Below are 27,788 nucleotides of genomic sequence, written 5' to 3'. Positions count from 1 at the left end.
ATGGCCTTCGTGCTCTCTCTACTGATGGCCCTGGTGCTGTTCAGCTACAGCCCTGGAGGATCCCTGGGCTGTGACTGGTCTCAGAAACACGTGCTGGTTGGCAGGAAGAACCTCAGGCTCCTGGGCCAAATGAACAGGCTCTCCCCTCACTTCTGTTTGCAGGACAGAAAAGACTTCGCTTTCCCCAAGGAGATGGTGGAGGTCGGCCAGCTCCAGGAGGCCCAGGCCTTCTCTTTTCTCCACGACATGCTCCAGCAGAGCTTCAACCTCTTCGACACAGAGCGCTCCTCTGCTGCCTGGGACACCACCCTCCTGAAGCAGCTCCGCACTGGCCTCCTTAAGCAGCTGGAGGGCCTGGACGCCTGCCTGGGGCAGGTGATGGGAGAGGAAGACTCTGCCCTGGGTAGGACGGACCCCACAGAGGCCGTGAAGAAGTATTTTCAGGGCATCTATGTCTACCTGCAAGAGAAGGAATACAGCGACTGCGCCTGGGAAATCGTCAGAGGGGAGATCATGAGATCCTTGTCTTCATCAACCAGCTTGCAAGAAAGCTTAAGAAAGATCGATGGAGACCTGAACTCACCTTGACATGACTCTCACTGACTAAGATGACACGTCATCCATGTATACTCTCCTGGGGTCATTTCTGAACAGTCTGAATTCTGCTTTAGCCACCAAATTTATTGAATTAACTCAGCCAATACATGTCAGTAGTAATAAGCAAGTAGATATATAAGTATTCAGGTGCAGGGGGATCAATCCTTAAGCGATGCCTCCTCTAATGCTACTTATTTATTCTGTATTTATTTAGTTAATGCAATATTTTATCTCATCATATTTTTATTTTCATATAAAATATGTATATGTTTACATTGTATTAAAATTTAGAAACTATATTCCCCTATTTCATTACAATTGTAATTTTTTATTTATTAAATAGTTATCAAGATAAATTTTTTGAGTTTTTAGTTTGAAAACCTAAATCCTTATTTTGTCTACATACAGCTATCACAAAATAGTATTTGTTCACTTTATACTATGGAACAGTTCTATCACTTTCTAGGAAACATTTGTCAAAACATCGAATTCTGGGAATTTTCTGTGGGTGCAGTTGTTAGAACTCTGACTTTCCCTCCTGGGCACCTTGGTTGAGGAACTAAGAGCGTATAAGCTGTGGAGGGTGCCAAAAAGAAAAAAGGTAGAAAGGAATTATGAAATTGTAGAAAATGGTTAGTTTTGATGCCCTAGGCATAACTAATTGATACCCACTCATTAAAGAGTGGTTGATGCAAATATCTGAGGGAAGACATCACCTCTTGCTGGACACCTGATGACATACGGAGTGGACTGGCTGCTCCTGACTCCTGTTACTCTGTCTCCACCTTCTCCTCAGCACTCCCTTCCTGAGAAGTTCACTCACTTACACAGTAACTTCACTGCCTCCAACACAGGAGCCCTGTTCTGTGCTGGTTTCTCGCTGCATGGCGTAGTCAGAGTGGAAGCCACAGGAAGAGAGCCCAAGTAAAGGAGAGTTCTAGAAATTCCAAAGCCTCTGAGTCCCAGCTCTGCTATTTACCAGCAGAGTGACCCTGAAAAATATCACAAACACAACAGATGAGTTTCCTCATCTTTAATATGGGGACAATAAGCGTGGTTTTCATACAATTACTGTTTGGATTCAATGAACCGATATCACACAAGAGACATCAAGCGCTCCTGGCAGAAATGATCAGGCCAGTGAGAATCACAGAGTGGCTGCCCTCGGGGAGGAGACAGGACAGCTTCCCTGAGACAGTGACTGGAAGACCACACTAGAAAGATCCTAGGGCCCTGGCAAAGGTAATTTCTTTTCAACTTGGGTGATAGTTTCATAGTGTTTTCAGTGTTGGAACTTTCCTTTGGTGTATGCCGAAGACAATTCCAATTTCTGGGTTTCATACTTCTAAAAGCATTCTTATAGTTCATAAAAAACTCTTTGAGAAGGAAGAATTAGTAGAAAATGCTTGATCTAACATAAATACAAATAATAGGGAAAGAAGAGAGATCGCATATCAGTGCAGATAATCAAACATATGCAGGGGCAAGAAGGAAAGAGTAGGGGCTGTGAAGTGTATGGTTCTGCTCTCAAGTTCTGGGCTGTCTGTGGTTGGATCCGAGTTCTCCTTTCCATAAAGTCCCTTGTCCCTACTTGTCGGCAATGTCACCTCCTGGAGCCTCTGTATTGCTACTAAAAGACCAAAACCCAGCAAGGAGTTCAGAAGCCAGTTTTACCTCTTCTCATACTAAAGAAGTGAGAAACATTATTAATGAATGAAGTGCTTGATTTTCCGCAACCTCCAACGAGACTTACACCAAGGGCCACCTTCCAGGATTGCTGCTGCTAGTACCCGGGTCCCCACGGCAAACCACTGCTGCCCGACACTTCCATAGGAGACCCTAACTTTAGTAGGTAGATCTGGTTCAGTCTCCTGTGGGGTCACTGCTCCCTTCCCCTGGGTATTCGTGCATGCAAGATTTTGTTTGTCCCCTGCAAGAAGAGTCTCTCCCACGGTCCTCTGGAAGTCCTCTAATCAAATCCCACTGGCCTTCAGAGTCAGATTCCCTGGGGATTCCCAGTCCTTTTGCGGGCTTGGAAGCATGACATGAGGCTCAGAACCTTCACAACAGTGGGAGAACTTTTTTGCTATTATTGTTTTCCAGTTTGTTGGTTTCCCATCTGGCAGGTATGGGATTTATTTTTATTGTGCTTGAGTGCCTCCTACGTCTCGTTGTAGTTTCTTCTTTGTGTTTGGATGTGGGGCATCCTTTTTCGGCGGGCTCCGGAGTCCTCCTCTGGATGGTTGTTCAACAGCTAGTTGCGATTCTGTTGCTCTTGCATGAGGAGATAAGTGCATGTCCTTCTACTCTGCCATCTTGAACCAGAAGCTAAACCAAAACTTTGATATTTGACCATTTGAAATATGCTGACCTATCTCATGCACAGCCACCATATCTTTTATTCACCACCATGGATGTTCGTGTGGCTGAGATTTGAACAGGGGGTTAACTAATGGAAATAGGTACGTTGCCTGTCTTCATATAGTATGATTTTCTAAGAAAGATTTAAAAAATCAATATGTCAATCTGCTGCACAGAAAATACTGTTACTGAGGTATATCCAAGTTCCTGCAGTAACAACCTAGGGTTCATTTATAAAAATTGATCAGCAAAGATCCCACCAATTTATTCATTTCATTCACCATATTTCAAGAATTTCCTATAGTCAGTACTTTTCAAGATCAAAGTCTTTCTTTTCATTTTAAACTCCCCTACCCCACACATAGCCTCTATCAGGACCTTCTAGCTGAGAGTCCCTTAAATGGGGAGGAATTGCCTCCCCAGAGCAGGATCAAGTCTCCATTTCTTATTCCCATCCAGCATCCTGCACAATGGTAGGATACTACTGGTCCTCAGGGTTGTCAATAAAAGTGTAAGTGTAATCATGATAAGCTTAAAACCGTTTGACCAGTTAAACTGTTTGAAAATGACAATCTTGCTGCAATCTTTTGTTTTTATTTTTTGTGGGTTACTTTTGTCTTTTCAGGTGACCAATATACTTGTTATCTGGCCATCTCTTTAGTTTTCCCTCGATTTCCCATGAGTCAGGACATCCCTCCTGCTGCCCTCCAGGCAGCCAAGCTCTGAAGGGATTCAGAAGCAGGAGAACTTCTCTCTTAAAAATGGCTTTTTAAGATGTCAGAATGTTAGAAAAGTATCCGCTGAGTGGTAGATGCAGAACTGAGTGAGAACTGGGTGGAGGATGGGAATGTTGCCGTGCTTGGAGACTGAGATGGACATGCTAAGGCCTAATAAATGATACGTGCTACCTAAAGATCTACTATAGCTGTGATATTCATCTGTTTTGACACAAACTTTGAACTCAAATAAACTCTCCCACTGGCTGGTGACCTTGCACAAGGATGTAACGCCTCACTGAGACTGCACGTAGCCTGACTTGACAACATCAATGCAAAGCATAGGGGTCAAACAGCCATCAATGATGGAAATGTTCACAGCGCAGCCACACAGGGTCTGCAGGAAAATGAAGAGAGAATGAGGAAAGGGTTAGGGATTGAGTGGGTGGAAAGAAGGGAAACTAACAAAACAGGGAAAGAAGACCTCCTGGATGGGAAGGAACAGGAGTATCCCTATAACTTATCACTAATCAAGCCTGGTGTGCTGCACTCCACGGGGTCACAAAGAGTTGGACACGACTGAGGGACTAAACTGAACTGAATCAAACAAACCTCTCCCACTCTCAGACTCCCCTCCCAACTATCTGATGCTGCTAGTGACTGACTAGTATGAAGACCTATAAGACCTTTTAGATCTAACACCCCAAAAAGATGTCCTTTTCATTATAGGGGACTGGAATGCAGAAGTAGGAAGTCAGGAAACACCTGGAGTAACAGGCAAATTTGGCTTTGGAGTACAGAATGAAGCAGGGAAAGGCTAATAGACTTTTGCCAAGAGAACGCACTGGTCATAGCAAACCCCCTCTTCCAACAACACAAGAGAAGACTCTACACGTGGACATCACCAGATGGTCAACACCAAAATCAGATTGATTATATTCTTTGCAGGCAAAGATGGAGAAGCTCTATACAGTCAGCAAAAACAAGACTGGGAGCAGACTGTGGCTCAGATCGTGAACTCCTTATTGCCAAATTCAGACTTAAATTGAGGAAAGTAGGGAAAATCACTAGACCATACAGCTATGACCTAAATCAAATCCCTTATGATTATACAGTAGAAGTGACAAATAGATTTAAGGGACTAGATCTGATAGACAGAGTGCCTGATGAACTATGGACAGAGGTTCGTGACACCGTACAGGAGACAGGAATCAAGACCATCCCCAAGAAAAAGAAATGCAAAAAAGGAAATTGGCTGTCTGAGGAGGCCTTACAAATAGCTGGGAAAAGAAGAGAAGTGAAAAGCAAAGGAGAAAGGGAAAGATATTCCCATCTGAATGCAGAGTTCCAAAGAATAGCAAGGAGAGATAAGAAAGCCTTCCTCAGCAATCAATGCAAAGAAATAAAGGAAAAACAATAGATTGGGAAAGACTAGAGATCTCTTCAAGAAAATCAGAGATACCAAGGGAACATTTCATGCAAAGATGGGCTCGATAAAGGACAGAAATGGTATGGGCCTAAGAAGCAGAAGATATTAAGAAGAGGTGGAAAGAATACACAGAAGAACTGTACAAAAAAGATCTTCACGACACAGATAATCACGATGGTGTGATCATTCACCTAGAGCCAGACATCCTGGAATGTGAAGTCAAGTGGGCCTTAGAAAGCATCACTACAAACAAAGCGAGTGGCGGTGATGAAATACCAGTTGAGCTATTTCAAATGCTGAAAGATAATGCTGTGAAAGTGCTGCACTCGATATGCCAGCAAATCTGGAAAACTCAGCAGTGGCCACAGGACTGGAAAAGATCAGTTTTCATCCCAATCCCAAAGAAAGGCAATGTCAAAGAATGCTCAAACTATCGCACAATTGCACTCATCTCACACGCTAGTAAAGTAATGCTCAAAGTTCTCCAAGCCAGGCTTCAGCAATACGTGAACCGTGAACTTCCAGATGTTCAAGCTGGTTTTAGAAAAGGCAGAGGAACTAGAGATCAAATTGCCAACATCTGCTGGATCATCGAAAAAGCAAGAGAGTTCCAGAAAAACATCTATTTCTGTTTTATTGACTATGCCAAAGCCTTTGACTGTGTGGATCACAATAAACTGTGGAGAATTCTGAAAGAGATGGGAATACCAGACCACCTGACCTGTCTCTTGAGAAACCTGTATGCAGGTCAGGAAGCAACAGTTAGAACTGGACATGGAACAACAGACTGTTTCCAAATAGGAAAAGGAGTACGTCAAGGCTGTATATTGTCCCCCTGCTTATTTAACTTATATGCAGAGTACATCATGAGAAACGCTGGGCTGGATGAATCACAAGCCGGAATCAAGATTGCTGGGAGAAATATCAATAACCTCAGATATGCAGATGACACCACCCTTATGGCAGAAAGTGAGGAGGAAATAAAAAGACTCTTGATGAAGGTGAGAGAGGAGACTGAAAAAGTTCGCTTAAAGCTCAACATTCAGAAAACTAATATCATGGCATCTGGTCCCATCACTTCATGGGAAATGGATGGGGAAACAGTGGAAACAGTGACAGCCCTTATTTTTTCAGGCTCCAAAATCACTGCTGATGGTGATTGCAGCCATGAAATTAAAAGACGCTTACTCCTTGGAAGGAAGGTTATGACCAACCTAGATAGCATATTTAAAAGCAGAGACATTACTTTGCCAACAAAAGTCCATCTAGTCAAGGCTTTGGTTTTTCCAGTGGTCATGTATGGATATAAGAGTTGGACGGTGAAGAGAGCTGAGTGCCGAAGAATTGATGCTTTTGAACTCTGGTGTTGGAGAAGACTCTTGAGAGCCCCTTGGACTGCAAGGAGATCCAACCCGTCTATCCTAAAGGAGATCAGTCCAGGGTGTTCATTGGAAGGACTGATGTTGAAGCTGAAGCTCCAATACTTTGGCCACCTCATGTGAAGAGTTGACTCATTGGAAAAGACCCTAATGCTGGGAAGGATTGGGGGCAGGAACAGAAGGGGACAAAGAGGAAGAGATGGTTGGATGGCATCACCGACTCGATGGACATGGGTTTGGGTAAACTATGGGAGCTGGTGATGGACAGGGAGGCCTGGCGTGCTGTGATTCATGGGGTCGCAAAGAGTCGGACACGACTGACTGAACTGAATTGAGAACACTGACAAAGTGCGATGGACTTGGCGCCATCCTGACAAGTGTGTGAGTGTAGCCTGGGGACAGATAGTGGAAGAGGGAACGCTAGCCTTTGAGCACAATCAGGGATGTTCTGAGGCCTTCCAAACACCTTTTTGGCCTTCCTTACAGCCATTCTTTCTGATACCGTGCAGGATCTTTTACTCAATGCCAACACCTGGCCAATCAGGGTTGAGGTGTCCTCTGTGGGCTTCCCAGGTGGCATTAGCGGTAAAGAACCCACCTGCCAATGCAGGAGATATAAGAGACCGTGGGCTTTCCAGGTGGTGTTAGTGGTAAAGAACCTGCCTGCCAATGCAGGAGACATAAGAGACCTGGGTTCAATCCCTGAGTCGAGAAGATTCCCTGGAGGAAGACATGGCAACCCACTCCACTATTCTTGCCTTGAGAATCCCATGGACAGAGGAGCCTGACAGGCTACAGTCCACAGCGTTGCAGAGTCAGATGTGACTGAAGCGACTTAGCATGCACCAGCTGGGATCGTTAGTTATCTGCTTGATACAGTCATGGGATATCTTCTTCAGGACACAGAAAGCACATGCACTGCAGGTGGTCCTACAATTTATGACAAGAGTACAGTTTTTCTGGGTTCACCTTGGACCACTACTCAACCCATTGAAGCCAAGGTGTCCAAAGATTCTAAAGACTTTTCACATCCGTCTCCATCCATATGACCTGGGTTAACACCATTGAAGGGCAGAGTGGTGTGACGGCTGAAAAAGAAGAGCCACAAAGAAGTGGAGGCACCTGAAAAGAGGAGTCCCTGTGAAATAGCAAACAGAGCCACTGAGAGACCTGTGGTGCCATTTCCACCCGGAGGAGAGAGGAGGTTGGGGTCAGTGTAGCCACACCAGTCTCTTCAGCTGCCTTGGCTCCCACATCCAGGCCGTGAGAATCAGCCTTTATTGCCTACAGATAAGTTCACACAGAGCAAGTAAAGCCCGGGGAAAATTACTACCCGCTGTTTTATTATACAATGAAGAACACTTCTCACTCATTCAAAAACAATCTGATTCTTCTAACTTGAAGTTCAGACAGGATGAGTAACCACACACGCAGAAGACCCAGGACTAGGGAACTTGGAGGAGGAGTGTCTCAGGACAGTGACCTTCGTTTTGCTCCCATTGACGCAGACAGGCAGTGGCTTGGAGTGCCCATGACTGGCCATGGGTCACATGACAAGTTATACCTGACTCACAGATCTTTGCTTTTCCTTAGGAGCTGGTCTGCAATCTGAAGTCATACACTAATACAGCCTAGCATCCCACCCTCTGACCTCCACCTTCAGTTTCTCCAAATTGTCTAAATTGCCCTCCAGCGGCCAATTAGTCGAGGAATTACAGTCTGTGGGTCCTCAGTTTCTTCTTCTCCATCACTAGCCTCTCATCTGTTCTCTCTCTCCATGTAGATGTTATGGGCTGAAATGTGTACTCCATACACATTTGTTTATTAAAGTCTCAACATCCAGTACCTAAGAATGTAATGGGATTTGGAGGTAAGGCCTTTAAAGAGGTGATCAAGTTAAAATGAGACCCTAAGGCGGGGGGGGGGGGCGTCCTGTTCCAATATGACTAGTATCTCCCCACCTCCCTCCCACCCATGCTGGATCTTAGCTCCCCTACCAGGGATTAAAACCATGGCCCTTGAAGTGGAAGTGCAGAGTCCTAACCACTGGACCACCTGATGTCTCACTAGTGTCTTCATAAAAGGAAGAGTTACCAGGGATGGGCACACCCAGAGAAAAGGCCATGTGAGGACATAGCAAGAAGGCAGCCATCTACAAACCAAGAAGAGAGGCCTCTGGAGAAACCAAATCTGCCTACACCTCAATCTTGGATTTCTAGCCTCCAGCACTGTGAGAAAATAATTCTCCGTTGTCTAAGCCACCCAGTCTGCGGCATTTTGTTAGGGCAGTTCCTGGAAACTAACAGAGCAGACTTCCTGGTCCATCCGTTGGGCAACATTTTTCATGCCCTCACATCACTCTTGTGTCATCACTCCTGTCTGGCAGAAGTGCAAACCCTCTGCCTCTTCTACATCCGAATCCTTTTGCAGAGAACCAGCACCTCAGAAAATTGTTCAAAAAAGAAAAAAACACACCCACACACACAAAACAAAACAAAACAAAAACATGGCTGCTCTGTGAAGAATACAGATGAGATAAACTGTCCCTTGCCTCAGCCTCAGTTAGTCTCAGACCACCTCTGGTAATATTTTAAGACAAAGATTTTTTTAAGGGTTAAAGAGACCAGGAAATCGGTTATACAATCAGACAGGGGAGAGGATGACAAGAAATGGGACATTCCTATACTTTCATCCAGGGAAGATGGCAACAGTACTTCTAAAGCTATTTCTTGGGTTAGTATTGGAGTAAACAAAGAAAGGACTTTTCTTAAGTATGAAATGTAAAAGGCAGCAAAGCTGAGATATCAAGGTAGATAATATTGTAATTCAATGTTAAAAAATGAAAATGCCAAAACACATACTGAATGAAACATCAAAATTTTAAATAAAGACAAGAAATGACTCCGCATTTGCAGGGCCATGTCTTACGAAGAAAGGTTTCATGTCAATGAACTCTGGGAAATTTACCTTTAGTCTATAAAATTCTTACCAAAGAAAATGAAAGGATCAGACCTGGTAAATTTTTTTAAACTTCCTCAATGCTTTGTACAAGACATTGCCTCTTCTTCCTTCCCTGCTTCCTCCCTCTCTCCCTTCCATTCTTCTTTCCTTTCTTTTTGGCTGCACAGCACTGCATGTGGGATCTCAGCTCCCTAACCAGGCATCAAACTGGCACCTTCTGCATTGAAAGCTCAGTCTTAATCCTTGGACCAGCAGGGACATTTCCACTAACTCTTCTTTCCACACGACACTCTAGGTGGGGTCCTGGCAGCAGTGTTTCAGAAACCCAGGTTAAATAAAAATGAAGACTGTCACACAGTCACAAAAAATTGTCAAGCAAGAACAGAAATGATCTTGAATATATTAATCAGTTTGCTTCCATTAAAGCAAAGAAAGCAAAATTAAATTCTTGTTGTAATATAAAGAACTGTAGTTGAAATAGAATTTAATAAAATGTGGTTTAACACTCATGCACTTTAATACCATATAGCATATATTTAAGTATTTTCCTTAAAATATTTCAAAATATAAACATTTTAAACAAGCTAAATACAATTAATATTAATTGTATTTAAATATTAATAAATTCATACATTTAAATATACGGTGCTATGAGTGTTCTAATATTCCTACTTTTCAGTTAATTAATACTCCCCCACTTCAAGGCCGATACCTTAAAAGACACCCTGAAAGTCCCAAAGCATCTCCAGAGGCGCACAGATTCCCCCGTCCTCGGCCCGGGTGGGGACCGCGCTCCGATTCACCCCCAGGGAGTCCCCAACACCGTCCAGTCGTCCCATCGCCGCGGCCAAGTTCCCCATTCCCTGAGCTGTCCTTTCAAGCGTCAGAAACGAGCCCGAATCTGTTAAATGGGCCCCAACTCGCTCTGAGGCTCCGCCTCAAACCCCTTAGTAAACGTATTTTCCTTGTAAAGACGTGCCAAGTCGCTCAGCTCTGCCCGACTCTGAGACCTCCATGGGCTGTAGCCCACCAGGCTCCTCTGTCCTGGGGATTCTCCAGGCAAGAATACTGGAGTGGGTGCTAGTTCCTGCTCGAGGGGAACCTTCCCAACCCAGGGATCGAACCCAGGTCTCCCGCATTGCAGGCGAGTTCTTTACCGTCTGAGTCACCATGAAAGACCTTTGTAAATATGGCTTCGCTCAAGTTTCTGGGCGAAAAGGAAGCACAAAACTCAGGGGAAAGCAGAAAACGCAAGGTTCCGGGCTTGCCACCACACAAAAATGTCTCTGGCGAGGGCTCGGAAGTGAAACTTTCTTAGTGCACTATTAAAGTCGCACCAACTCGGTCTCTGGGCAGCGACTCCTTTCCTCTGGCTGCCAAACCCGCTGAAACGAAGTCTCTGAACTGGCAAACTCCCTAATAAAAGCGATAAAAAGACATCCTCCGCCCTCTTGCGGCCTGCTAGAGAAGCGCGCTGTGCCGGGACCGGGCGAAGAAAACCTTTCGCTTATTGATTAGTGGTGTCCGCGCGCCCCCTGGTGGCCTTCCAGTGAATCACGGAAACTCTCTATGGCCAAGATCTATTTGCTGGTGGCAGGAGTGATGCTCTGCTCCATCCCTGCTTGTCCTCTTGACAACAAGGAAATCTTCATACATTTTAGACAGATGAAAACGATCCCCTCTCAGTCATGCCTAGAGCACAGACACGACTTCAAGCTTTCTTGGAGAAGAGAGAATATCACCCCAATCCAGATGACTCAAGGCACCAGTTACCACCAACTGATGCTCCAGCAGATCTTCAACCTCTTCACCGTGGAGAGCAGTTGTGCTGCTTGGAACAGCACCCTCCTCGACAAACTACTCTCCAGCCTGGCTCAGAGCCTGGAACAGCTGGAAGAAGTGACTCTGGATTGTCCCGATTTGCAAATTGCTGTCGGGAAGTATTTCCAAGGAATCCATCTCTACCTGAAGGGAAAGGAATACAGCCCCTGTGCCTGGGAGGTTGTCAGGGTGGAAATTGAGAAGTGCCTTTCCCTCATGTAAGAGTCCTCAAGAAAAGTCAACAGATAAAATGAAAATTGTACTTGTGACAACCCTCTACTCAGTCAGATTGTTGTTTTCTTAACTCTCCAAAGTGATCTGGACGTCTGTTTGCTTACAAGCTGAAAAATATCTGAAATAAAAATTGTAGTTTTACAAAAATATTTAGAAGAAAAACAAAGTCTCTTTTCTTAAATAAACAATTTTATAACAATGTAAAAGAGCTTTATGTATTTGAGGGTATTTACTGTTTTCAACATCTGAAGTTTACTTTTTTATGGAAGTTTTTAGGGGAGTATGTTGTTAAAGGCATTTGTTAGTGAATCTCATGTTTAACCTCTGTAACAGGTAAACAGAAAAGTGCCAGGAATTTGATTCTAATGGAAACTTTTCTTTCCTTCTTTGAAGAGCACAATGCAGGCCTTCTTGATCAACTGAATCTTCTAGTTTGCTCTTCTCCAAAAAGTGAGTCAGGGAAATGGATCCCCTTGTTTTGCAATTTTTCCATTATTAATGTGTGACTTCAATTTTGTCTGTGTTACTTGAGTCTATTCTCCTTGAAGGCAAAGGGAAAAGAGTAGTGGATCACACGGGATGTTTCCAAGGGCCAGGACTACACAGGGGTAACAGCACTTCTGCTCACATAACCCGGCCCAGACTTATCCTCACAGGAGTTTGCAAGGAAGTTTGGAAATGATTGGATGATTAAGACAGAAGGAGACAAGTTCAGTGCACAAGAACATTTTTTCATTATTTGTCCTAATGGAGCTCTGGGTGGGTGTGTAAGGGGAAAACCAATGTTCTTGCTTGCACACCCTCTGATTTAAACTCTTATTTCATATTTTCAGCTTGGGGAAGATGACAGAGATGTCACTTAGAGTTCACAGGATCATAGACTATTTGAAAGAAGCATTCAGATTGACTCGCAAAGGCAGAGGCTAATGAGGAAAAGAATTACAACTGTAGACAATCTGTTTCCTTACTACCTGAGGGAGACAAGGAAAGAGTGATCAGGCAGCTCCTTGCAAGTACTTGAGAATCACTGAACTAAAAGTGGACAGAGAGTCCTCCACTCACCATACCTTCCAAATATTGAAAATGCAAGCTTGAATAAAATATTTCTTCAAATGATCTTTAAAAAGTATATCACACAATATTTCATCATATCTTCCCTTGTAGAAACTTGAAGAATCTTTAAATTGTGTTCTCACATCATATATATCTAATAGATATTGCTATTATTGTTTCTTCTATCATTACCATCCTTGTGAATTGATATTACATGACTATTGATTGGGCTCAAGAAATGTTACGGCCCACACTAGACATCTAGGAAACGGGGTTCAGTAAGATAATTCCTCTCCCTTCAGAAATTTCACAGACTCTGGAGGTATTCTGAGGATAAAACAGGGCGTGTAATATCTTACTATTCAAGCTTCTTCAACAAAATAGCATAGACTGGGTAGTTTGCAAAGAGCAGAAATACATTGCTCAAACTTAGTTCTCAAGTCTGGATATCCCAGAAATGCGTGTCAGCTTGGTCCAGTTGTGGTGAGAGCCTGCTTCAGGTCTCATACTGCAGAGTTCTCCTTGTATCATCACAGGGCAGCAGAGGGAGTGGTTTATATCCACCTCTTTTATAAGGGCCTTATTTCCTTTTGTGAGGCCTCCATCTTCACACCCTAATCACGTCCCCAAAGGTCTGTCACCTGATATCATTACTTTGGGGGTTACGACCTCATGATATGACTTTGGTGGGGTCCTAACCATGCAGAACATAAAGGTCTTTAACATCTACATGCTTGGCATGTAGGAGTAAGAATATAGTCACACTGAGCAAAAAAGAATGGGCAGGTTAGCAGGCAAAATAAGGAGACAACGGGTTCAGATCCAAACTCTAGATTTTCAACCTGTTGTAAGGCTTTAATTATTACATGTCAAAAGTGAAGGTGAGGTCACTCAGTCGTGTCTGACTCTTGGTGACCCCATGGACTGTATCCTGCCAGGATCTTCTGTCCATGGGATTTTCCAGGCAAGAATACTGGAGTGGGTTGCTCTTTCCTTCTCCAGGAGATCTTCCCAATGAAGGGATTGAACCCAGGTCTCCCGCATTGTAGGCAGATGCTTTACCATCTGAGCCACCAGGGAAGTCTACATGTCAAAAACTGGAAGCCAAACTGAAATGAAGCTCACCAGTCATGCAATGGAATAAAACAGAGCATGGAAATGATTATTCATATTCCTTGTGAGGAGTCTCTGAAGTATCTCAGGATCAATGTAGTAGTAATTGCCATGTCGGTAAAGATTCACCAAAGAGTATTTTGGTAAACTGCCTGGTTGCTGTGAGCTGTGACCATCAGGGAGAGTTTGAGTTCAGATACATGGCTCTGTGTATACCACCAGGCATGTTCTTATCTGTCATGACTTCAGTTCAGTTCAGTCGTTCAGTCATGTCTGACGCCTTGTGACATCATGAACTGCAGCACGCCAGGCTTCCTTGTCCATCACCAACTCCCAGAGCTTGCTTAAACTTATGTCCATTGAGTAAGTGATCCCATCCAACCATCTCATCCTCTGTCGTCCCCTTCTCCTCCTGCCTTCAATCATTCCCAGCATCAGGGTCTTTTCCAATGAGTCAGTTCTTCTCATTAGGTGGCCAAAGAATTGGAATTTCAGCATCAGTCCTTCCAGTGCATATTCAGGACTAATTTCCTTTAGGATGGACTGGTTTCTTCTCCTTGCAACCCAAGGGATTCTCAAGAGTCTTCTCCAACACCACAGTTCAAAAGCATCAATTCTTTGGCATTCAGTTTTATTCTCCAGCTTTCACATCCATACATGACTACTGGAAAAACCATAGCTTTGACCATACGGACCTTTGTGGCCAAAGTAATGTCTCTGCTTTTTAATATGCTGTCTAGGTTGGTCATAGCTTTTCTTCCAAGGAGCAAGTGTATTTTAATTTCATGGCTGCAGTTACCAACTGCAGTGATTTTGGAGCCCAAGAAAATAGTGTGTCATTCTTTCCATTGTTTCCCCATCTATTAGTCATGAAGTAATGGTACTGGAAGCCGTGTTCTTAGTTTTTTGAATGTTTTAAGTTTTAAGCCAGCTTTTTCACTCTCCTCTTTCACTTTCATCAAGAGGCTCTTTAGTTCCTCTTCCCTTTCTGCCTTAAGGGTGATGTCATCTGCATATCTGAGGTTATTGATATTTCTCCCCCCAATCTTGATTCCAGCTTATGCTTCATCCAGCCTGGCATTTCATATGATGCACTCTGGATATAAGTTAAATAAGCAGGGTGACAGTATATAGTCTTGATGTACTCTTTTCCCAGTTTGGAACCAGTCTTTTGTTCCATGTCCAGTGCTAACTGTTGCTTCTTGACATGCATACAGATTTCTCAGGAGGCACGTAAGGTGGCCTGGTATTCTTATCTCTTCAACAGTTTTCCACAGTTTGTTGTGATCCACACGGCCAAAAGCTTTAGCCTAATCAGTGCAGCAGAAGTAGATGTTTTCTGGAATCCTGACCTAGTTGAGGACAATTAGGGGTGAGGCATCCTCCCGAGTTTAATATAGTGCTGGGCAAAGGCTGAAAAGTGTGTTGCACTTGCTACTTGAATCCCCAGACCACATGTGCCTTCAAGGAAGGAGACTCCTAGTGGTTTTAGCAACAAACTCAGTATGACTGGTTCCAGCAGGAATAGAGTGGAAATACCAGCCGCTGTCTTTTATAATTCCAGGAAATAGGGCCCAGAGGAAGAAAAATAGTTTGGACATTTGTTAATGCCTTCCAGTAGTAGGAGGAAATCTCAGAAACTGCTTTAGCCAAAATTACTTGTTGAGGACTTCTCTGGTGGTGCAGTGAATAAGAATCTTTCTTCAGGAGAGACAGATTTGATTGCTGGTCAAGGAAGATTCCACCTGCCACGGAACAACGAAGACAGTGCTCCACTGTTACTGAGCCCCTGCTCTAGAGCCCACACGCTGCAACTACTGCAGCCTGCATGCTAGAGCCTGAAGAAGACTGCACAACAGGAAAACCAGGCACTGCAAGGATGAGTGATCCCCAACTTCCACAGCTTGAGAAAGCCCAGGCAAAGCAATGAATACCCAGGGTAGCCAAAAGTGGATAAATAAATAAATAATAAAAAAATAATTTGAGCGATTACACTGGGCCTGGTAAGGGGACACCACAGAGAAGAAAACACAGTTCAGTTACTACAGAGCTGATTTGCCAAAGATAATCACATACCTACTATCTGAAGTTTAGAATATAGGGGGCTTTGACAGCATAAAATCCACTGTAAAATCAAAAGAATTCAGGAGCAGAGCCAAAAGTTAAATTTTCCCATGAAATAAACAATATTGATCCAATTTGGAATTAATTACAAAGACGATTTCCTATTATTTGAAAATAATAGACTTGTATTGGAACTTGAAAGTCATTTGGGAAATCTGAAATTGAATGCAAAGGAACAGAGAAAAAGATTCAAATGGATGGTGATTCCTAAATCATGCTTTCTCACCGGGGATAATGCTGCTTCCATGCAGGCAGACATTAGTTTTCTGGAATATGAACAAATATTGTTATTACAATGATTAGTTATTACATGTCAAAGCTCAACCTGATACACCAAAATCTAACCCCTTCGTATTTATTTCTGTCTGTGGCCTTTCTTATGTAGCATACATAAAGGAAGCATTGAGATTGAGTTTATGGAATATAAACAAATTGTATACAAGATCAGTGGTGCAACCCAAGGGGACTAAATGGGTCACTGGAGGACTTTCCATCATTTGCTTGATCTCAAAGCCATATTGTGAGAGGTGGCCTTTCTGTACTTAGGAGCAACCGTTGTCTGTCTCGTGCGTGTTGCTTATGTTTGAACCTCAGTGTGATTTGGGCTCCAGACATTAAATAAAAATGGAAAATTGTATTTGTAAATAAAGTACAAAAATATTGTATTTTCTTAGATAATTCTACAAAGGTGGTTCAACATGTCAAAGTATTAAAGAGAAAAAATGTTGATAATATCCAGATGAATATCTAGCAGGCAGTAAAACTAAAAATTACTTTCTGACATGAAGAAAATTCAATGATAAATACTTAAAATAAATATCAAAGAACTATTTTTAAGTTATTCAATGATTTGAGCAGCTTTGAGTGACTTTTAAGTATCTCTATACCTTGGCATTATTATAAAGTATTTATGTAAATTTTGTTTCAATATGGAATTGGATACATACCTCCTTATATAAGTAAACATATGACATTAAAAGTCACTCTGAAAACTGAGTTTATAAAGTTAAAATAAAATTCAGTAGCTTTCACATTTATATTATAGCTTAAAATTTTATGTTATTCTTAACTACTCTGAATACAAAGAGTAGATTTACACTTCCTTTTTCTATGTACAGAGAAAAGATATCCATAGAGTACATAAATACATACACGGTATATCTGCGTTATCAAAATTTCACAGTGCAGCGCAATTAAGAAAACATATCTAAAAAGGCTCTGTGGGCAGAAAAAAGAAGGGCAACATGAAAAAATAATGATTGAGAAGCGCTGCCCTAACCCACTGGAGAGTGCAGATTGAAAAGCAAAAACAAAAGTAGAAAGTGAGAGGGAACTTTCAGAAAATGGAAACCATGGGCTCCTATTTAAGACACAGGCCTGAAGGAAGGTCTTCAGAGAACCTAGAGAGCACGTTCACAGAGTCACCCACCTCCCCAGGCCAGCAGCATCTGCAAGGTCCCCGATGGCCCCAGCCTGGTCCTTACTCCTGGCCCTGCTGCTGCTCAGCTGCAGCTCCATCTGCTCTCTGGGCTGCCAGCTGCCTCACACCCACAGCCTGGCCAACAGGAGGGTCCTGAGCCTCCTGCGACAACTGAGGAGGGTCTCCCCTTCCTCCTGCCTGCAGGACAGAAATGACTTCGCATTCCCCCAGGAGGCGCTGGGTGGCAGCCAGTCGCAGAAGGCTCAAGCCATCTCTGTGCTCCACGAGGTGACCCAGCACACCTTCCAGCTCTTCAGCACAGAGGGCTCGGCCGCTGCGTGGGACGACAGCCTCCTGGACAAGCTCCGCTCCGCACTGGATCAGCAGCTCACTGACCTGCAAGCCTGTCTGAGGCAGGAGGAGGGGCTGCAAGGGGCTCCCCTGCTCAAGGGGGACTCCGGCCTGGCTGTGAGGAAATACTTCCACAGAATCACTCTCTATCTGCAAGAGAAGAGACACAGCCCTTGTGCCTGGGAGGTTGTCAGAGCAGAAGTCATGAGAGCCTTCTCTTCCTCAACAAACTTGCAGGAGAGATTCAGGAGGAAGGACTGACACACACCTGGTTCAACAGGGAAATGATTCTCACGGACCAACAAGACCACACTTCCTCCTGCGCTGCCATGTCAAGGACTCTCATTTCCACTGTCATCATGCCCTGAATTGAATCAATTTGTCACATGATTTCAGGAATATTAGCTAACATCATGTTCTACTCTATAGGCACTGGTTCCTCACAGATCCCGAAGCTGATCTACCTACGTATTTAAGTACCTGGACATTTATTTATCTATTTTAATATTTATTTACCTATTTATAAATATTTAAATTATTTTGTTGATAAAATAGTGTGTATGTATACTTATGGGAAAATGGATATTTTGTATTCAGTTATTTTATGATTGTGATGATTGTGATTTTCTTCCTTTATTAAATTTTAACTGTAAAAAACTTATTTTGTTCTTTCGTTAAAACAGAAACACCAATCCTGAATGGCAACTTGATTAAAAAATGCGTTTTACAATTCCTTGACCCCTCTTAGGATTTGGACATTAGAGGTAAAAATATTCTAGCTCTAGCTGTGTTGTTTGTTGCTCTGAGGACCTTGAAGGGAACATAACTACTCCAATACCTTTTGTAACTCTGATTTTCTTCAAAACAAGTAACCTGAAACTAATGATCTCAAAAAAAAAATTCCATCTTCAGGATTTGATGCATTCTTGGGAAGGATTTTCTGCCTCTTGTTGGTTCTGGGATTCTTTCCCTGGAAAAAGTTGTAGAGATGGTTGAAGATGTGGTATACAGTTGGCGAGAGGTCAGGTGAATATCTTATCCTCACACTCAAATATCACCATCATTCACTTCCTCCCAGTGTAGAAATCCCCAGCGTGCTCTCCTCATTCACTCCGCATGAAGAGTCCTCTCCATTCATACGGCCGTGTCCTTCTCCATTACGGTTTCTGGTTGTGAATTTCCCCTTACGACTGCAAACCACCAACTAAAAGCAGAACCTGAGTGAAAGTTCTAGATTTGTCAGATACTCTTCTATGACTTCACCTGCTCTGCCTGCCAAGCACTGCAGGTCCAGACTGTCCAGCCTCCCAGAGAAACACAGTAAATAGAGGGAACCCCGCCCCACAGTGAACAATGGTGGAGACACCAGGGGCTCCTCTGAGTGTCTACCTGGGCTCTTCCACGTGCTGACTGCACTAGGAGGAACTCACCTGGATCAGGAATCTCATTTGCTCAAAAAGCCCAAAGCGCAGGAAACTTGGATTTGAAAGTCAGCAGCAGCTTGAGAACTTGGAAGGAGAACAGAGATGTTTAAAGTGTTCACTGGAGCAGCAGCGAGTCCTCAGGACACGGAACAACACAGATGAACTGCACTGAGGCAAGTGTTTCTCCACAACATTCCTTTTCAGAGGATGAGAAGATTGAAGTGGATGCTGAGAGCACAGAGACAGAGCACAAATGCCTGGCCACTAGCTGTGTCCCCAGCACGGGTGACATTCACACCACAGCAGCCTGCAGAGTCCTGGAAGGGGCGAGGGTCACTCCCGTCACAGCTGCAGACTTGTTTCTTCCTTAGGACCCAGCAAGTTATCACAGACCAGGGCAAGAAGTGCCTGGGGACAATGCAATCCGAGGAAGTTCTTAAAGTCCATCATGATGTCTTTGCATCTTTGAGAGATAAACACAATCAAACAAGATTGAATAGAAGGGACACAGACAGGGCTTTTAATACATTTAGCAACAGTGGGACAGAGCTTTCCTCACAGGACATATGTTAGTCATGTGCACACTGGAAGATCACAATTTCTTAAAGTAACAAAGATCTTTGTGGAAATTCATGTATTTAATGTAGGCAATCGTCAGGACATTGATGGACCAATCATCTTTCTCTTCTTTCCAGTTGGGACATATAGCACTGAGTAGCTAGATATAAAGTCAGAGGGACTTTTAAAATAATTTTATTTAATTATTCATTTTTCACTGTGCTGTGTCTTCACTGCTGCACACTTTTCTCTACCTGTGGCAAAGGTGGGTACTCTCTAGGTGTGGGGCACAGGCTTCTCACCGTGGTAGCTTCTCTTGCTGGGGAGCACAGGCTTCGGTAGTGGTGGTCCCGGGGTCTAGAGCACAGGCTCAATAGCTGTGGCACACGGGCTCAGCTGTTCTGCAGCATGTGGCATCCTCTAGGACCACATGTGGTTCTATTGGCAGCTGGACTCCTTACCACTGAGCCACCATAGAGGACCCTCAGAGAACATTTAAAGAACATTGAGAGGTTTGGAAACCTTCTTGAGGATTAGGGTCCTAAACAAGTAAACAACAGTCTGATATTATTGCTAAAAATATCATTTCACTAACAAATTATTTTCTAAATAACCTTTTCAGGTCAATTCTATAGTATTACTTAAAGATGTTTAATAGCTTGAGCTAGAAATTAAAAAAAAAAAAGATAACTCTACAAGGCATTGAGGGTTACTTCACAATGCAAGCCAGTCTCTCCCTGCTAAGTAGAAAATTTTTCACTGCTTCTGTCTAGGAAGCAAACATGCTCTTCCATCCTGGTCACACACAGGCCTCCTCAACACCCACATCTTGAGCAGAAGTTGGGAAATAAAGAGCAGAGGTTCTTCACTGGACTCTCAGTAGACAACAGGATGCCCCGTCTGGACTGGAGGCGAGAAATGCAGGGCCTTCCTTTAGAATGAGAACAGCAGGTTAGCTGAGGAGGTCCCCTGGAAGGGGTCCTTGGCAAACAACAGCAACAATAAAACCCAAAACATGACTCCTGAGAGTTCATTTTATCTGGAGGACTTGCTGAGGACTACAGGCTGGAGGACAGCCTCTCCTCAGCTCTGAGGAACTGCCCCACGGACGTAGGAAGGTCAGTATGCACGTGATTGTGGGGAAGGGGTGATGTGCAGATAAGCTCACATTTTGGGAGAATGTGGCTGAGAATCAGGAGGAACAGATGTCTCTCTGAAAGATTTTAGAGCTTTTCTACCCATGAGAAGTTGTAAAAATGGGGTTCATAAATTTTCTCTGGAAATTATTTAACTCTCAGAAGGCCTCTTGTGTCAGTTTTCCCAGAGCACAGAGTGCCTCGTTCCTGATCTCAACCCTGAACTCCTAGCAGGGCGTGTTGGAGGTCAGGGACTGCAGTGGGTAGCGACTTCATTCTGCAGAACCTGATGCTGACGGATGTTTTCGTTGTCATTCTGAAGGAGAAACGTCAGAGCTAATATGGCGAGAACCTGTTAGATGCTTTTTCTTTGTACTTAAACTCACAAGAAAGGTCAAGAGGTTAAAATACATAGAAAGTAGGGCTCACCTCTCATAGGGTTAATAAAATTATTTTACTATATGTCATCGAAGAAACCACTCATAAAATCTTAGGCTTCCTTCTGTGAGGCTTGTGTGATAGGACTTCCCCAACCAGGGATTAAAATCAGGTCACAGCAGTGAAAGTGCTGGACAATGAGAAAACTCCTGCTTTTCTTTGTGCTGGCAGAACAGCTTATTCCCTTCCAACTACTTAATAGTGATTTTGTATATTTATGATTAGGTCTTAGTTTTGCGGACTTCAGACCATACCCTCTGGCCCTACAAAACAACAGATAGTGACCCTCTGGCATTTGAAATGGATTAAGGGGTCTTTGTCAACTCATTCTCCTCCAATCACTTATTTCATTGGTTCCTTCATGTCATGTTCATTTGCACCCTTCCTTTTTTTTTTTTTTTTTCCCAATGGGATCATTCAGACAAATCAAAGCCCCAAGGTTTGCTCTTGAATCTTTGCTATGATTGGAATAGTTCATTTGTCTAGATTTCTATTTTTCTCCAGGAGTATAAGTAACTGTGACCCTAAGAGTTAATGAGAGGATTCAGTTAAAATTCTAAAGAACTTGAAAAGTGGCTAGTCCATTAGCAGCAGGCAATAAAATTCACCTATTATTTTTAATATCATAATTACTATTATCCAGATTAAGATCAGGATGTTTTGGAATCATTTAATTCCATTTCATTCTAGTTTTTTTCAAAGCATCTTCTCACTGCCTGAGTGGATTTATTACCTAGACAGATGCTCAGCAAAGCTGGTCTCCAAGACGCTGCCAGAGAGGGTTAGTGTTCCAGCAATTGGCATTCTAGCTGTCCATCTCTAGTTAGGTGATGGATATGACTTCTTCCTTCTCGCCTGAAACTAATCCTACGTGGATTAGTTGAAAGAAAAATGAGGTAGCTGATCTTGCAAAGCAAAGGGCAGTCACTTGACCTGGGACTTAACCTTCGTTGAGCTTCTGTCAGAAGCAGCCATGTCCCAGCCTTTCTGTGGTTCATACTGACCTCATGCTTCCCCTCTGTCACAGCCTCATCCCCAGCTGTGCTGCACTGAAGTTTGCTAACTCAGAATACATCATTGTGTTGGGGAAAATCACTTCCCTTCATTCATATTCAGACATTCAAACTTAGATTAGTTTTCTTTTTGCCCACAAAAGAACTGTGGAATTTTACTTTCTAGGAAGGTAGCAAAGGGAAACAACAACAAAAAAACTAAAGTCTTAAAAATGATAGAGACACAGCCCCTCTGCCTTCTTTACTTCCCTTTATTGTTCTTACCTCAGCTTGAATTAGAACCAGGGCAGGAGCAGCAAGACAAATCCTGACCAACAAGTCCCTAAATGACTGTAGAAACTCTAAGTGAAAATTTACACTCAAGTAAAGGAAAGAAGGCTCTTTCTCCCTGAACGAGTAGCCTGGTTCTCACTATCCTTCATTCTCAGAGGGAGAAAGAGACAGAGGAACAGCGATGCCCAGTGGAATCAACTGCCTGAATGAATGACTGATACTCACTAGATTCTGTGTCATAAGCTTCCAATGAGAGACAACACCAGCACTGAATCTCCTTCCTCCAGCTCAGAAGCTCTGAGCAGAAAAGTGGTGAACAGTTTAAGTAAAAGTGTTGAATAATAAAAACTTTCACATTTGATTGACAAATATCCAAGTGGATGGGTACATTTGAAGTTATTGGGAAATAGGTAAAATTAATAGTTTCGATTGATGACATTTTCTTTGATCATATTGTGAATACAAAAATGAAAAACAAAAAAGGAAGTAAAAGTGTATACAAATGTTTTGAAAATGAAAACTATCATGTTCCCTATTTAATGGCCTTGCTTAGAAAGCCATGGCATCAGAGAACCTACCTCAAGGTTCACCCAGACGCCGTCTCAGCCAGCCCAGCAGCAGCCTCATCTTCCCCATGGCCTTCGTGCTCTCTCTACTGATGGCTCTGGTGCTGTTCAGCTACAGCCCTGGAGGATCCCTGGGCTGTGACTGGTCTCAGAAACACGTGCTGGCTGGCAGGAAGAACCTCAGGCTCCTGGGCCAAATGAGGAGACTCTCCCCTCACTTCTGTCTGCAGGACAGAAAAGACTTCGCTTTCCCCCAGGAGATGGTGGAGGGTGGCCAGCTCCAGGAGGCCCAGGCCTTCTCTTTCCTCCACGAGATGCTCCAACAGAGCTTCAACCTCTTCGACACAGAGCGCTCCTCTGCTGCCTGGGACACCACCCTTCTGAAGCAGCTCCGCACTGGACTCCTTCAGCAGCTGGAGGGCCTGGATGCCTGCCTGGGGCAGGTGATGGGAGAGGAAGACTCTGCCCTGGGTAGGACGGACCCCACAGAGGCCGTGAAGAAGTACTTTCAGGGCATCCATGTCTACCTCCAAGAGAAGGAATACAGTGACTGCGCCTGGGAAATCGTCAGAGGGGAGATCATGAGATCCTTGTCTTCATCAACCAGCTTGCAAGAAAGGTTAAGAATGATGGATGGAGACCTGAACTCACCTTGACACGACTCTCACTGACTAAGACGCCACATCACCCTTGTACACTCACCTGCAGTCATTTCAGAAGACTCTAATTTCTGCTTTAGCCACAGTGTTTGCTGAATTCAATTAATAGTACTTTCTCAGCAGCAATAAGCAAGTAGATATAAAGTTTTCAACTGCACGGAGATCAGTCCATAGAGGATGACTGCCCTGATGTTATTTATGTTTATTTATGTATTTATTTTCTTTTATCTCATATTTATATTTTCATATAGAAATGGTTGTCTACAGTGTAAGAAAATTCAGAAAATATGTTCATTTCCTTAATCTTGTAATTTGTTTTATTTATTAAATTCTTATGAAAGTAAATATTTTTTTCATTATGAAAACCTAAATACTTATTTTGTCTACATAAACCTATCATGGAATAGCATTTGTCCATTTATACTACAGAATAGTCATATCACTTTTCAGGAAATGATTGTCAAAAGGTGGAATTCCTGGAATTCCCTGGCAGTCCAGTGGGTAGGACTCCATGCTTCCAGTGTAAGAAGCTCAGGTGCCATGGATACCTGGTCAGGGAACTAAGATTCTGCAAGCTACAGAGTGCAGCCCCCCTCCATCCTAAAAAAACAGGTAGAAAGGAGTCTCTGAAACTGTGGTAAATGATTAGTCCTGAATTCACAAGTATAACTAGTTTATAGCCAATCAGCAAAGAATGGTTGGTGTCAGTACGTGGGGGGAGGACTCACCTCCTCCAGCGAAGTTGCCAACATGTGGTGCTGAGTGGCTGATCCTGACACCTGTTAACTCTTGCCCATACCTTCTCCTCAGTCCTGATTTACTGAACAATCCACTCCCTTACACGGTATCTTCACTGCCTCCAACACAGCAGCTCTGTTCTGTGATGGTTTCTAGCTTCAAAGTTTCTCTGAGTGGAAATTACTGGAAGAGAGGAGAAATGAAAGGAGAGTTCTAGAAGTTTCAAAATCTTTGAATTGCAGCTCTGCTATTTTACAGCAGTGTGACCCTGAAAAATATCACAAACACTAAGGAGAGGGAAATGGCAACCCACTCCAGTATTCTTTCTCCAAAATCCCATGGACAGAGGAGCCTCGTGGGCTACATCCATGGGTCACAAGAGTTGGACACGTCTGAACCAACTTAGCATGCACGCAGGCATGCATGCTGTCTTGATCTTCTTCTCAAACATGGGGAAAATAACAGTAGTTTTTCACAGGAGTACAGTTTCGATCAATGAGTCCATATTACAAGAAGCATAAAAGTGTGCCTGGCAGAAATAATCAGGACAGTGAGAGTCCCAGAGTAGCTGCCCACAGGGAGGAGATAGGACAGCTGGCCTGAGGCAGTGACTGAAAGGCAACAGTAGAAAGCTGCTAGGTCTTTGGTAAAAATATTTAACATGGGTGCTAGTTTCACAGTATATTCAGTGTGTAAACTCTCCTGTGCTCAATGCTGAAGAAAATTTCAATTTCTGTGTGAAATACTTCTAGAAGTACAAATTCTTTGAAAAAGAAGGTTTAGTAGAAAATGTCTTCAGTTCAGTTCAGTCGCTCAGTCATGTCCGACTCTTTGTGACCCCATGAATTGCAGCACGCCAGGCCTCCCTGTCCATCACCAGCTCCCGGAGTTTACCCAAACCCATGTCCGTCGAGTCAGTGATGCCATCCAACCATCTCATCCTCTGTCGTCCCCTTCTCCTCCTGCCCCCAATCCTACCCAGCATTAGGGTCTTTTCCAATGAGTCAACTCTTCGCATGAGGTGGCCAAAGTATTGGAGTTTCAGCTTCAACATCAGTCCTTCCAATGAACACCCAGGACTGATCTCCCTTAGGATGGATTGATTGGATCTCCCTGCAGTCCAAGGGACTCTCAAGAGTCTTCTCCAACACCACAGTTCAAAAGCATCAATTCTTCGGCGCTCAGCTTTTTTCACCGTCCAACTCTCACATCCATACATGACCACTGGAAAAACCACAGGCTTGACTAGATGGACTTTTGTTGGCAAAGTAATGTCTCTGCTTTTAAATATGCTATCTAGGGTGGCCATAACCTTCCTTCCAAGGAGTAAGCGTCTTTTAATTTCATGGCTGCAATTACCATCAGCAGTGATTTTGGAGCCCAAAAAAATAAAGTCAGACACTGTTTCCACTATTTCCCCATCTATTTCCCATGAAGTGATGGGACCAGTTGCCATGATCTTAGTTTTCTGAACGTTGAGCTTTAAACCAACTTTTTCACTCTCCTCTTTGACTTTCATCAAGAGGCTCTTTAGTTCTTCTTGACTTTCTGCCATAAGGGTGGTGTCATCCGCATATCTGAGGTTATTGGTATTTCTCCCGGCAATCTTGATTCCAGCTTGTGTTTCTTCCAGCCCAGCATTTCTCATGATGTACTCTGCATAGAAGTTAAACAAGCAGGGTGACAATATACAGCCTTGACGTACTCCTTTTCCTATTTGGAACCAGTCTGTTGTTCCATGCCCAGTTCTAACTGTTGCTTCCTGACCTGCATACAGGTTTCTCAAGAGACAGGTCAGATGGTCTGGTATTCCCATCTCTTTCAGAATTTTCCACAGTTTATTGTGATCCACACAGTCAAAGGCTTTGGCATAGTCAATAAAGCAGAAATCGATGTTTTTCTGGAACTCTCTTGCTTTTTCGATGATCCAGCAGATGTTGGCAATTTGATCTCTGGTTCCTCTGCCTTTTCTAAAGCCATCTTAAACGTCTGGAAGTTCAAGGTTCACGTATTGCTTAAGACTGGCTTGGAGAATTTTGAGCATGACTTTACTTGCGTGTGAGATGAGTGCAATTGTGCAGTAGTTTGTGCATTCTTTGGCATTGCCTTTCTTTGGGATTGGGATGAAAACTGACCATTTCCAGTCCTGTGGCCACTGCTGAGTTTTCCAAATTTGCTGGCATATCGAGTGCAGCACTTTCACAGCATCATCTTTCAGTATTTGAAATAGCTCAACTGGAATTCCATCACCTTCACTAGCTTTGTTCGTAGAAAATGCTTTGGTCTACTATAAAAAAGAGTAATAGGGAAATCCTAGAGACCTCAGAGGGATGCGGAGAATCGCACACGTTACTCATTATACTGTTTCTGCTTCTTTAGTATGAGTACTGCTCTACTACTTCTTTAGATATTTCTAAAATTACCTTCTCAACTCTCTGGTGGGTTTCAGTCTTTCAGCAGCGAAGCAGAGGCAGGAAGAAAAGAGCAAGGGCCATGGAGTGTGAGGTTCTGCTCTCCAGCCCTGGGCTGTCCTGGCTTTGGTCCTAGTTGTTTTCCGTAAAGACTTCAGTCCCTAAGTGCTGGCAGTGTCACCTCCTAGAGTTGGTCCTTCTCAGAAATTAGTGGCTTTAGAGGCGAGACTGCTAGAAGTGTATGCAGATGTCTTACACCCAAGTGAGAGTCTTTCTCTGAACAAGGGGCCATGAAGTCAATTTTATTGGTCTAATACATAAACCTTGCACATGCATGCTGCCAACTGTCCACAATAACAGTGGCTACATTAATCCATATTAAAGACCATATAAGTCCTTATATGTTCTCACACATTGACCAAAACAGGATCTTATCATCCTTTTTAGTTTTTGCCAATCTGACTGGTGACACATAGCATCTAGCAGCAACCACTAGTTTTCCTTTTCCTAATTGATGGCAGTTGTTATCAGTCATACTCCAGCCTTCCAGTCCACCTCTTGGAATTGGTAAGGGAGAACTCTGAAAGAAAAACAATCTGCAGGCAAAGGAGAAATGTACTGGAAGGAACTGGAGCCCCAGCATCACAGTAGAGCTGAGAAGAAGAGCTGTGGAGTTGAGACTTTAGTTTTAAGACCAGGATGCTAGAATAGGTGGCAGCCTTTCCCCGTCATATCCACTGGGAATGCAGGTTTCTTCTGTGAATTTCTGATCCACACACAGTGCACCCATTGCTCTTGCACTGTCACTTCACCCATGTAAGGAAGCTCATTAATCATTTTTGTTCAAACTCCGTGATCTCCAGCTAGAAGACACACAGATTGCAAGGTCCTCAACCGGATCCCAGGCTCCACACTCACACTGCACTCCTGCCATCTGGCTGGTATCCAGTCTGAGTTTCACTTGTGACAAAGACACTTGTGGTTTTCCTGTGTTCAGGGCCCAGAACTGTTTT

General features: G+C 43.4%; 4 protein-coding genes and 1 long non-coding RNA gene across 6 annotated transcripts; all 5 read left to right on the top strand.

The window, feature by feature from the left end:
• On the top strand, window positions 1-588 carry LOC145538110 (interferon omega-1-like). The gene has a single exon (XM_081569568.1). It carries the CDS (start codon window positions 1-3, stop codon window positions 586-588), a length of 588 nt encoding a protein of 195 aa, XP_081425694.1.
• Window positions 589-11,012: 10,424 nt separating this feature from the next.
• On the top strand, window positions 11,013-11,486 carry LOC145506655 (interferon omega-1-like). The gene has a single exon (XM_081492208.1). It carries the CDS (start codon window positions 11,013-11,015, stop codon window positions 11,484-11,486), a length of 474 nt encoding a protein of 157 aa, XP_081348334.1.
• Window positions 11,487-17,250: 5,764 nt separating this feature from the next.
• LOC145538114 (interferon alpha-H) lies at window positions 17,251-17,820 on the top strand. Its single transcript, XM_081569601.1, has one exon. It carries the CDS (start codon window positions 17,251-17,253, stop codon window positions 17,818-17,820), a length of 570 nt encoding a protein of 189 aa, XP_081425727.1.
• Window positions 17,821-18,868: 1,048 nt separating this feature from the next.
• On the top strand, window positions 18,869-22,883 carry LOC145538150 (uncharacterized). 2 transcript variants are annotated; one of them, XR_014076677.1, is made up of 3 exons: window positions 18,869-19,806; window positions 20,315-20,659; window positions 22,557-22,883. It is a non-coding gene; the product is annotated as an uncharacterized LOC145538150 (long non-coding RNA). The 2 variants fall into 2 exon arrangements; XR_014076676.1 differs by having other exon boundaries at window positions 22,398-22,883.
• A 152-nt stretch (window positions 22,884-23,035) lies between these two features.
• On the top strand, window positions 23,036-23,623 carry LOC145538108 (interferon omega-1-like). The gene has a single exon (XM_081569553.1). It carries the CDS (start codon window positions 23,036-23,038, stop codon window positions 23,621-23,623), a length of 588 nt encoding a protein of 195 aa, XP_081425679.1.
• The last annotated feature ends 4,165 nt before the right edge of the window (window positions 23,624-27,788 follow it).

This window comes from Giraffa tippelskirchi, chromosome 1, assembly GCF_054371585.1.
Source record: "Giraffa tippelskirchi isolate mGirTip1 chromosome 1, T2T-mGirTip1v1.2.pri, whole genome shotgun sequence".
Classification (NCBI taxonomy): domain Eukaryota; kingdom Metazoa; phylum Chordata; class Mammalia; order Artiodactyla; family Giraffidae; genus Giraffa; species Giraffa tippelskirchi.
The sequence above is the reverse complement of the archived record's forward strand: the minus strand, read 5'-3'. Positions and strand labels throughout refer to the sequence as shown.

Coding starts and splice junctions, on each gene's coding strand:
- LOC145506655 (XM_081492208.1), top strand. CDS start 11,013: ATGGCCAAGATCTATTTGCTGGTGGCAGGAGTGATGCTCTGCTCCATC.
- LOC145538108 (XM_081569553.1), top strand. CDS start 23,036: ATGGCCTTCGTGCTCTCTCTACTGATGGCTCTGGTGCTGTTCAGCTAC.
- LOC145538110 (XM_081569568.1), top strand. CDS start 1: ATGGCCTTCGTGCTCTCTCTACTGATGGCCCTGGTGCTGTTCAGCTAC.
- LOC145538114 (XM_081569601.1), top strand. CDS start 17,251: ATGGCCCCAGCCTGGTCCTTACTCCTGGCCCTGCTGCTGCTCAGCTGC.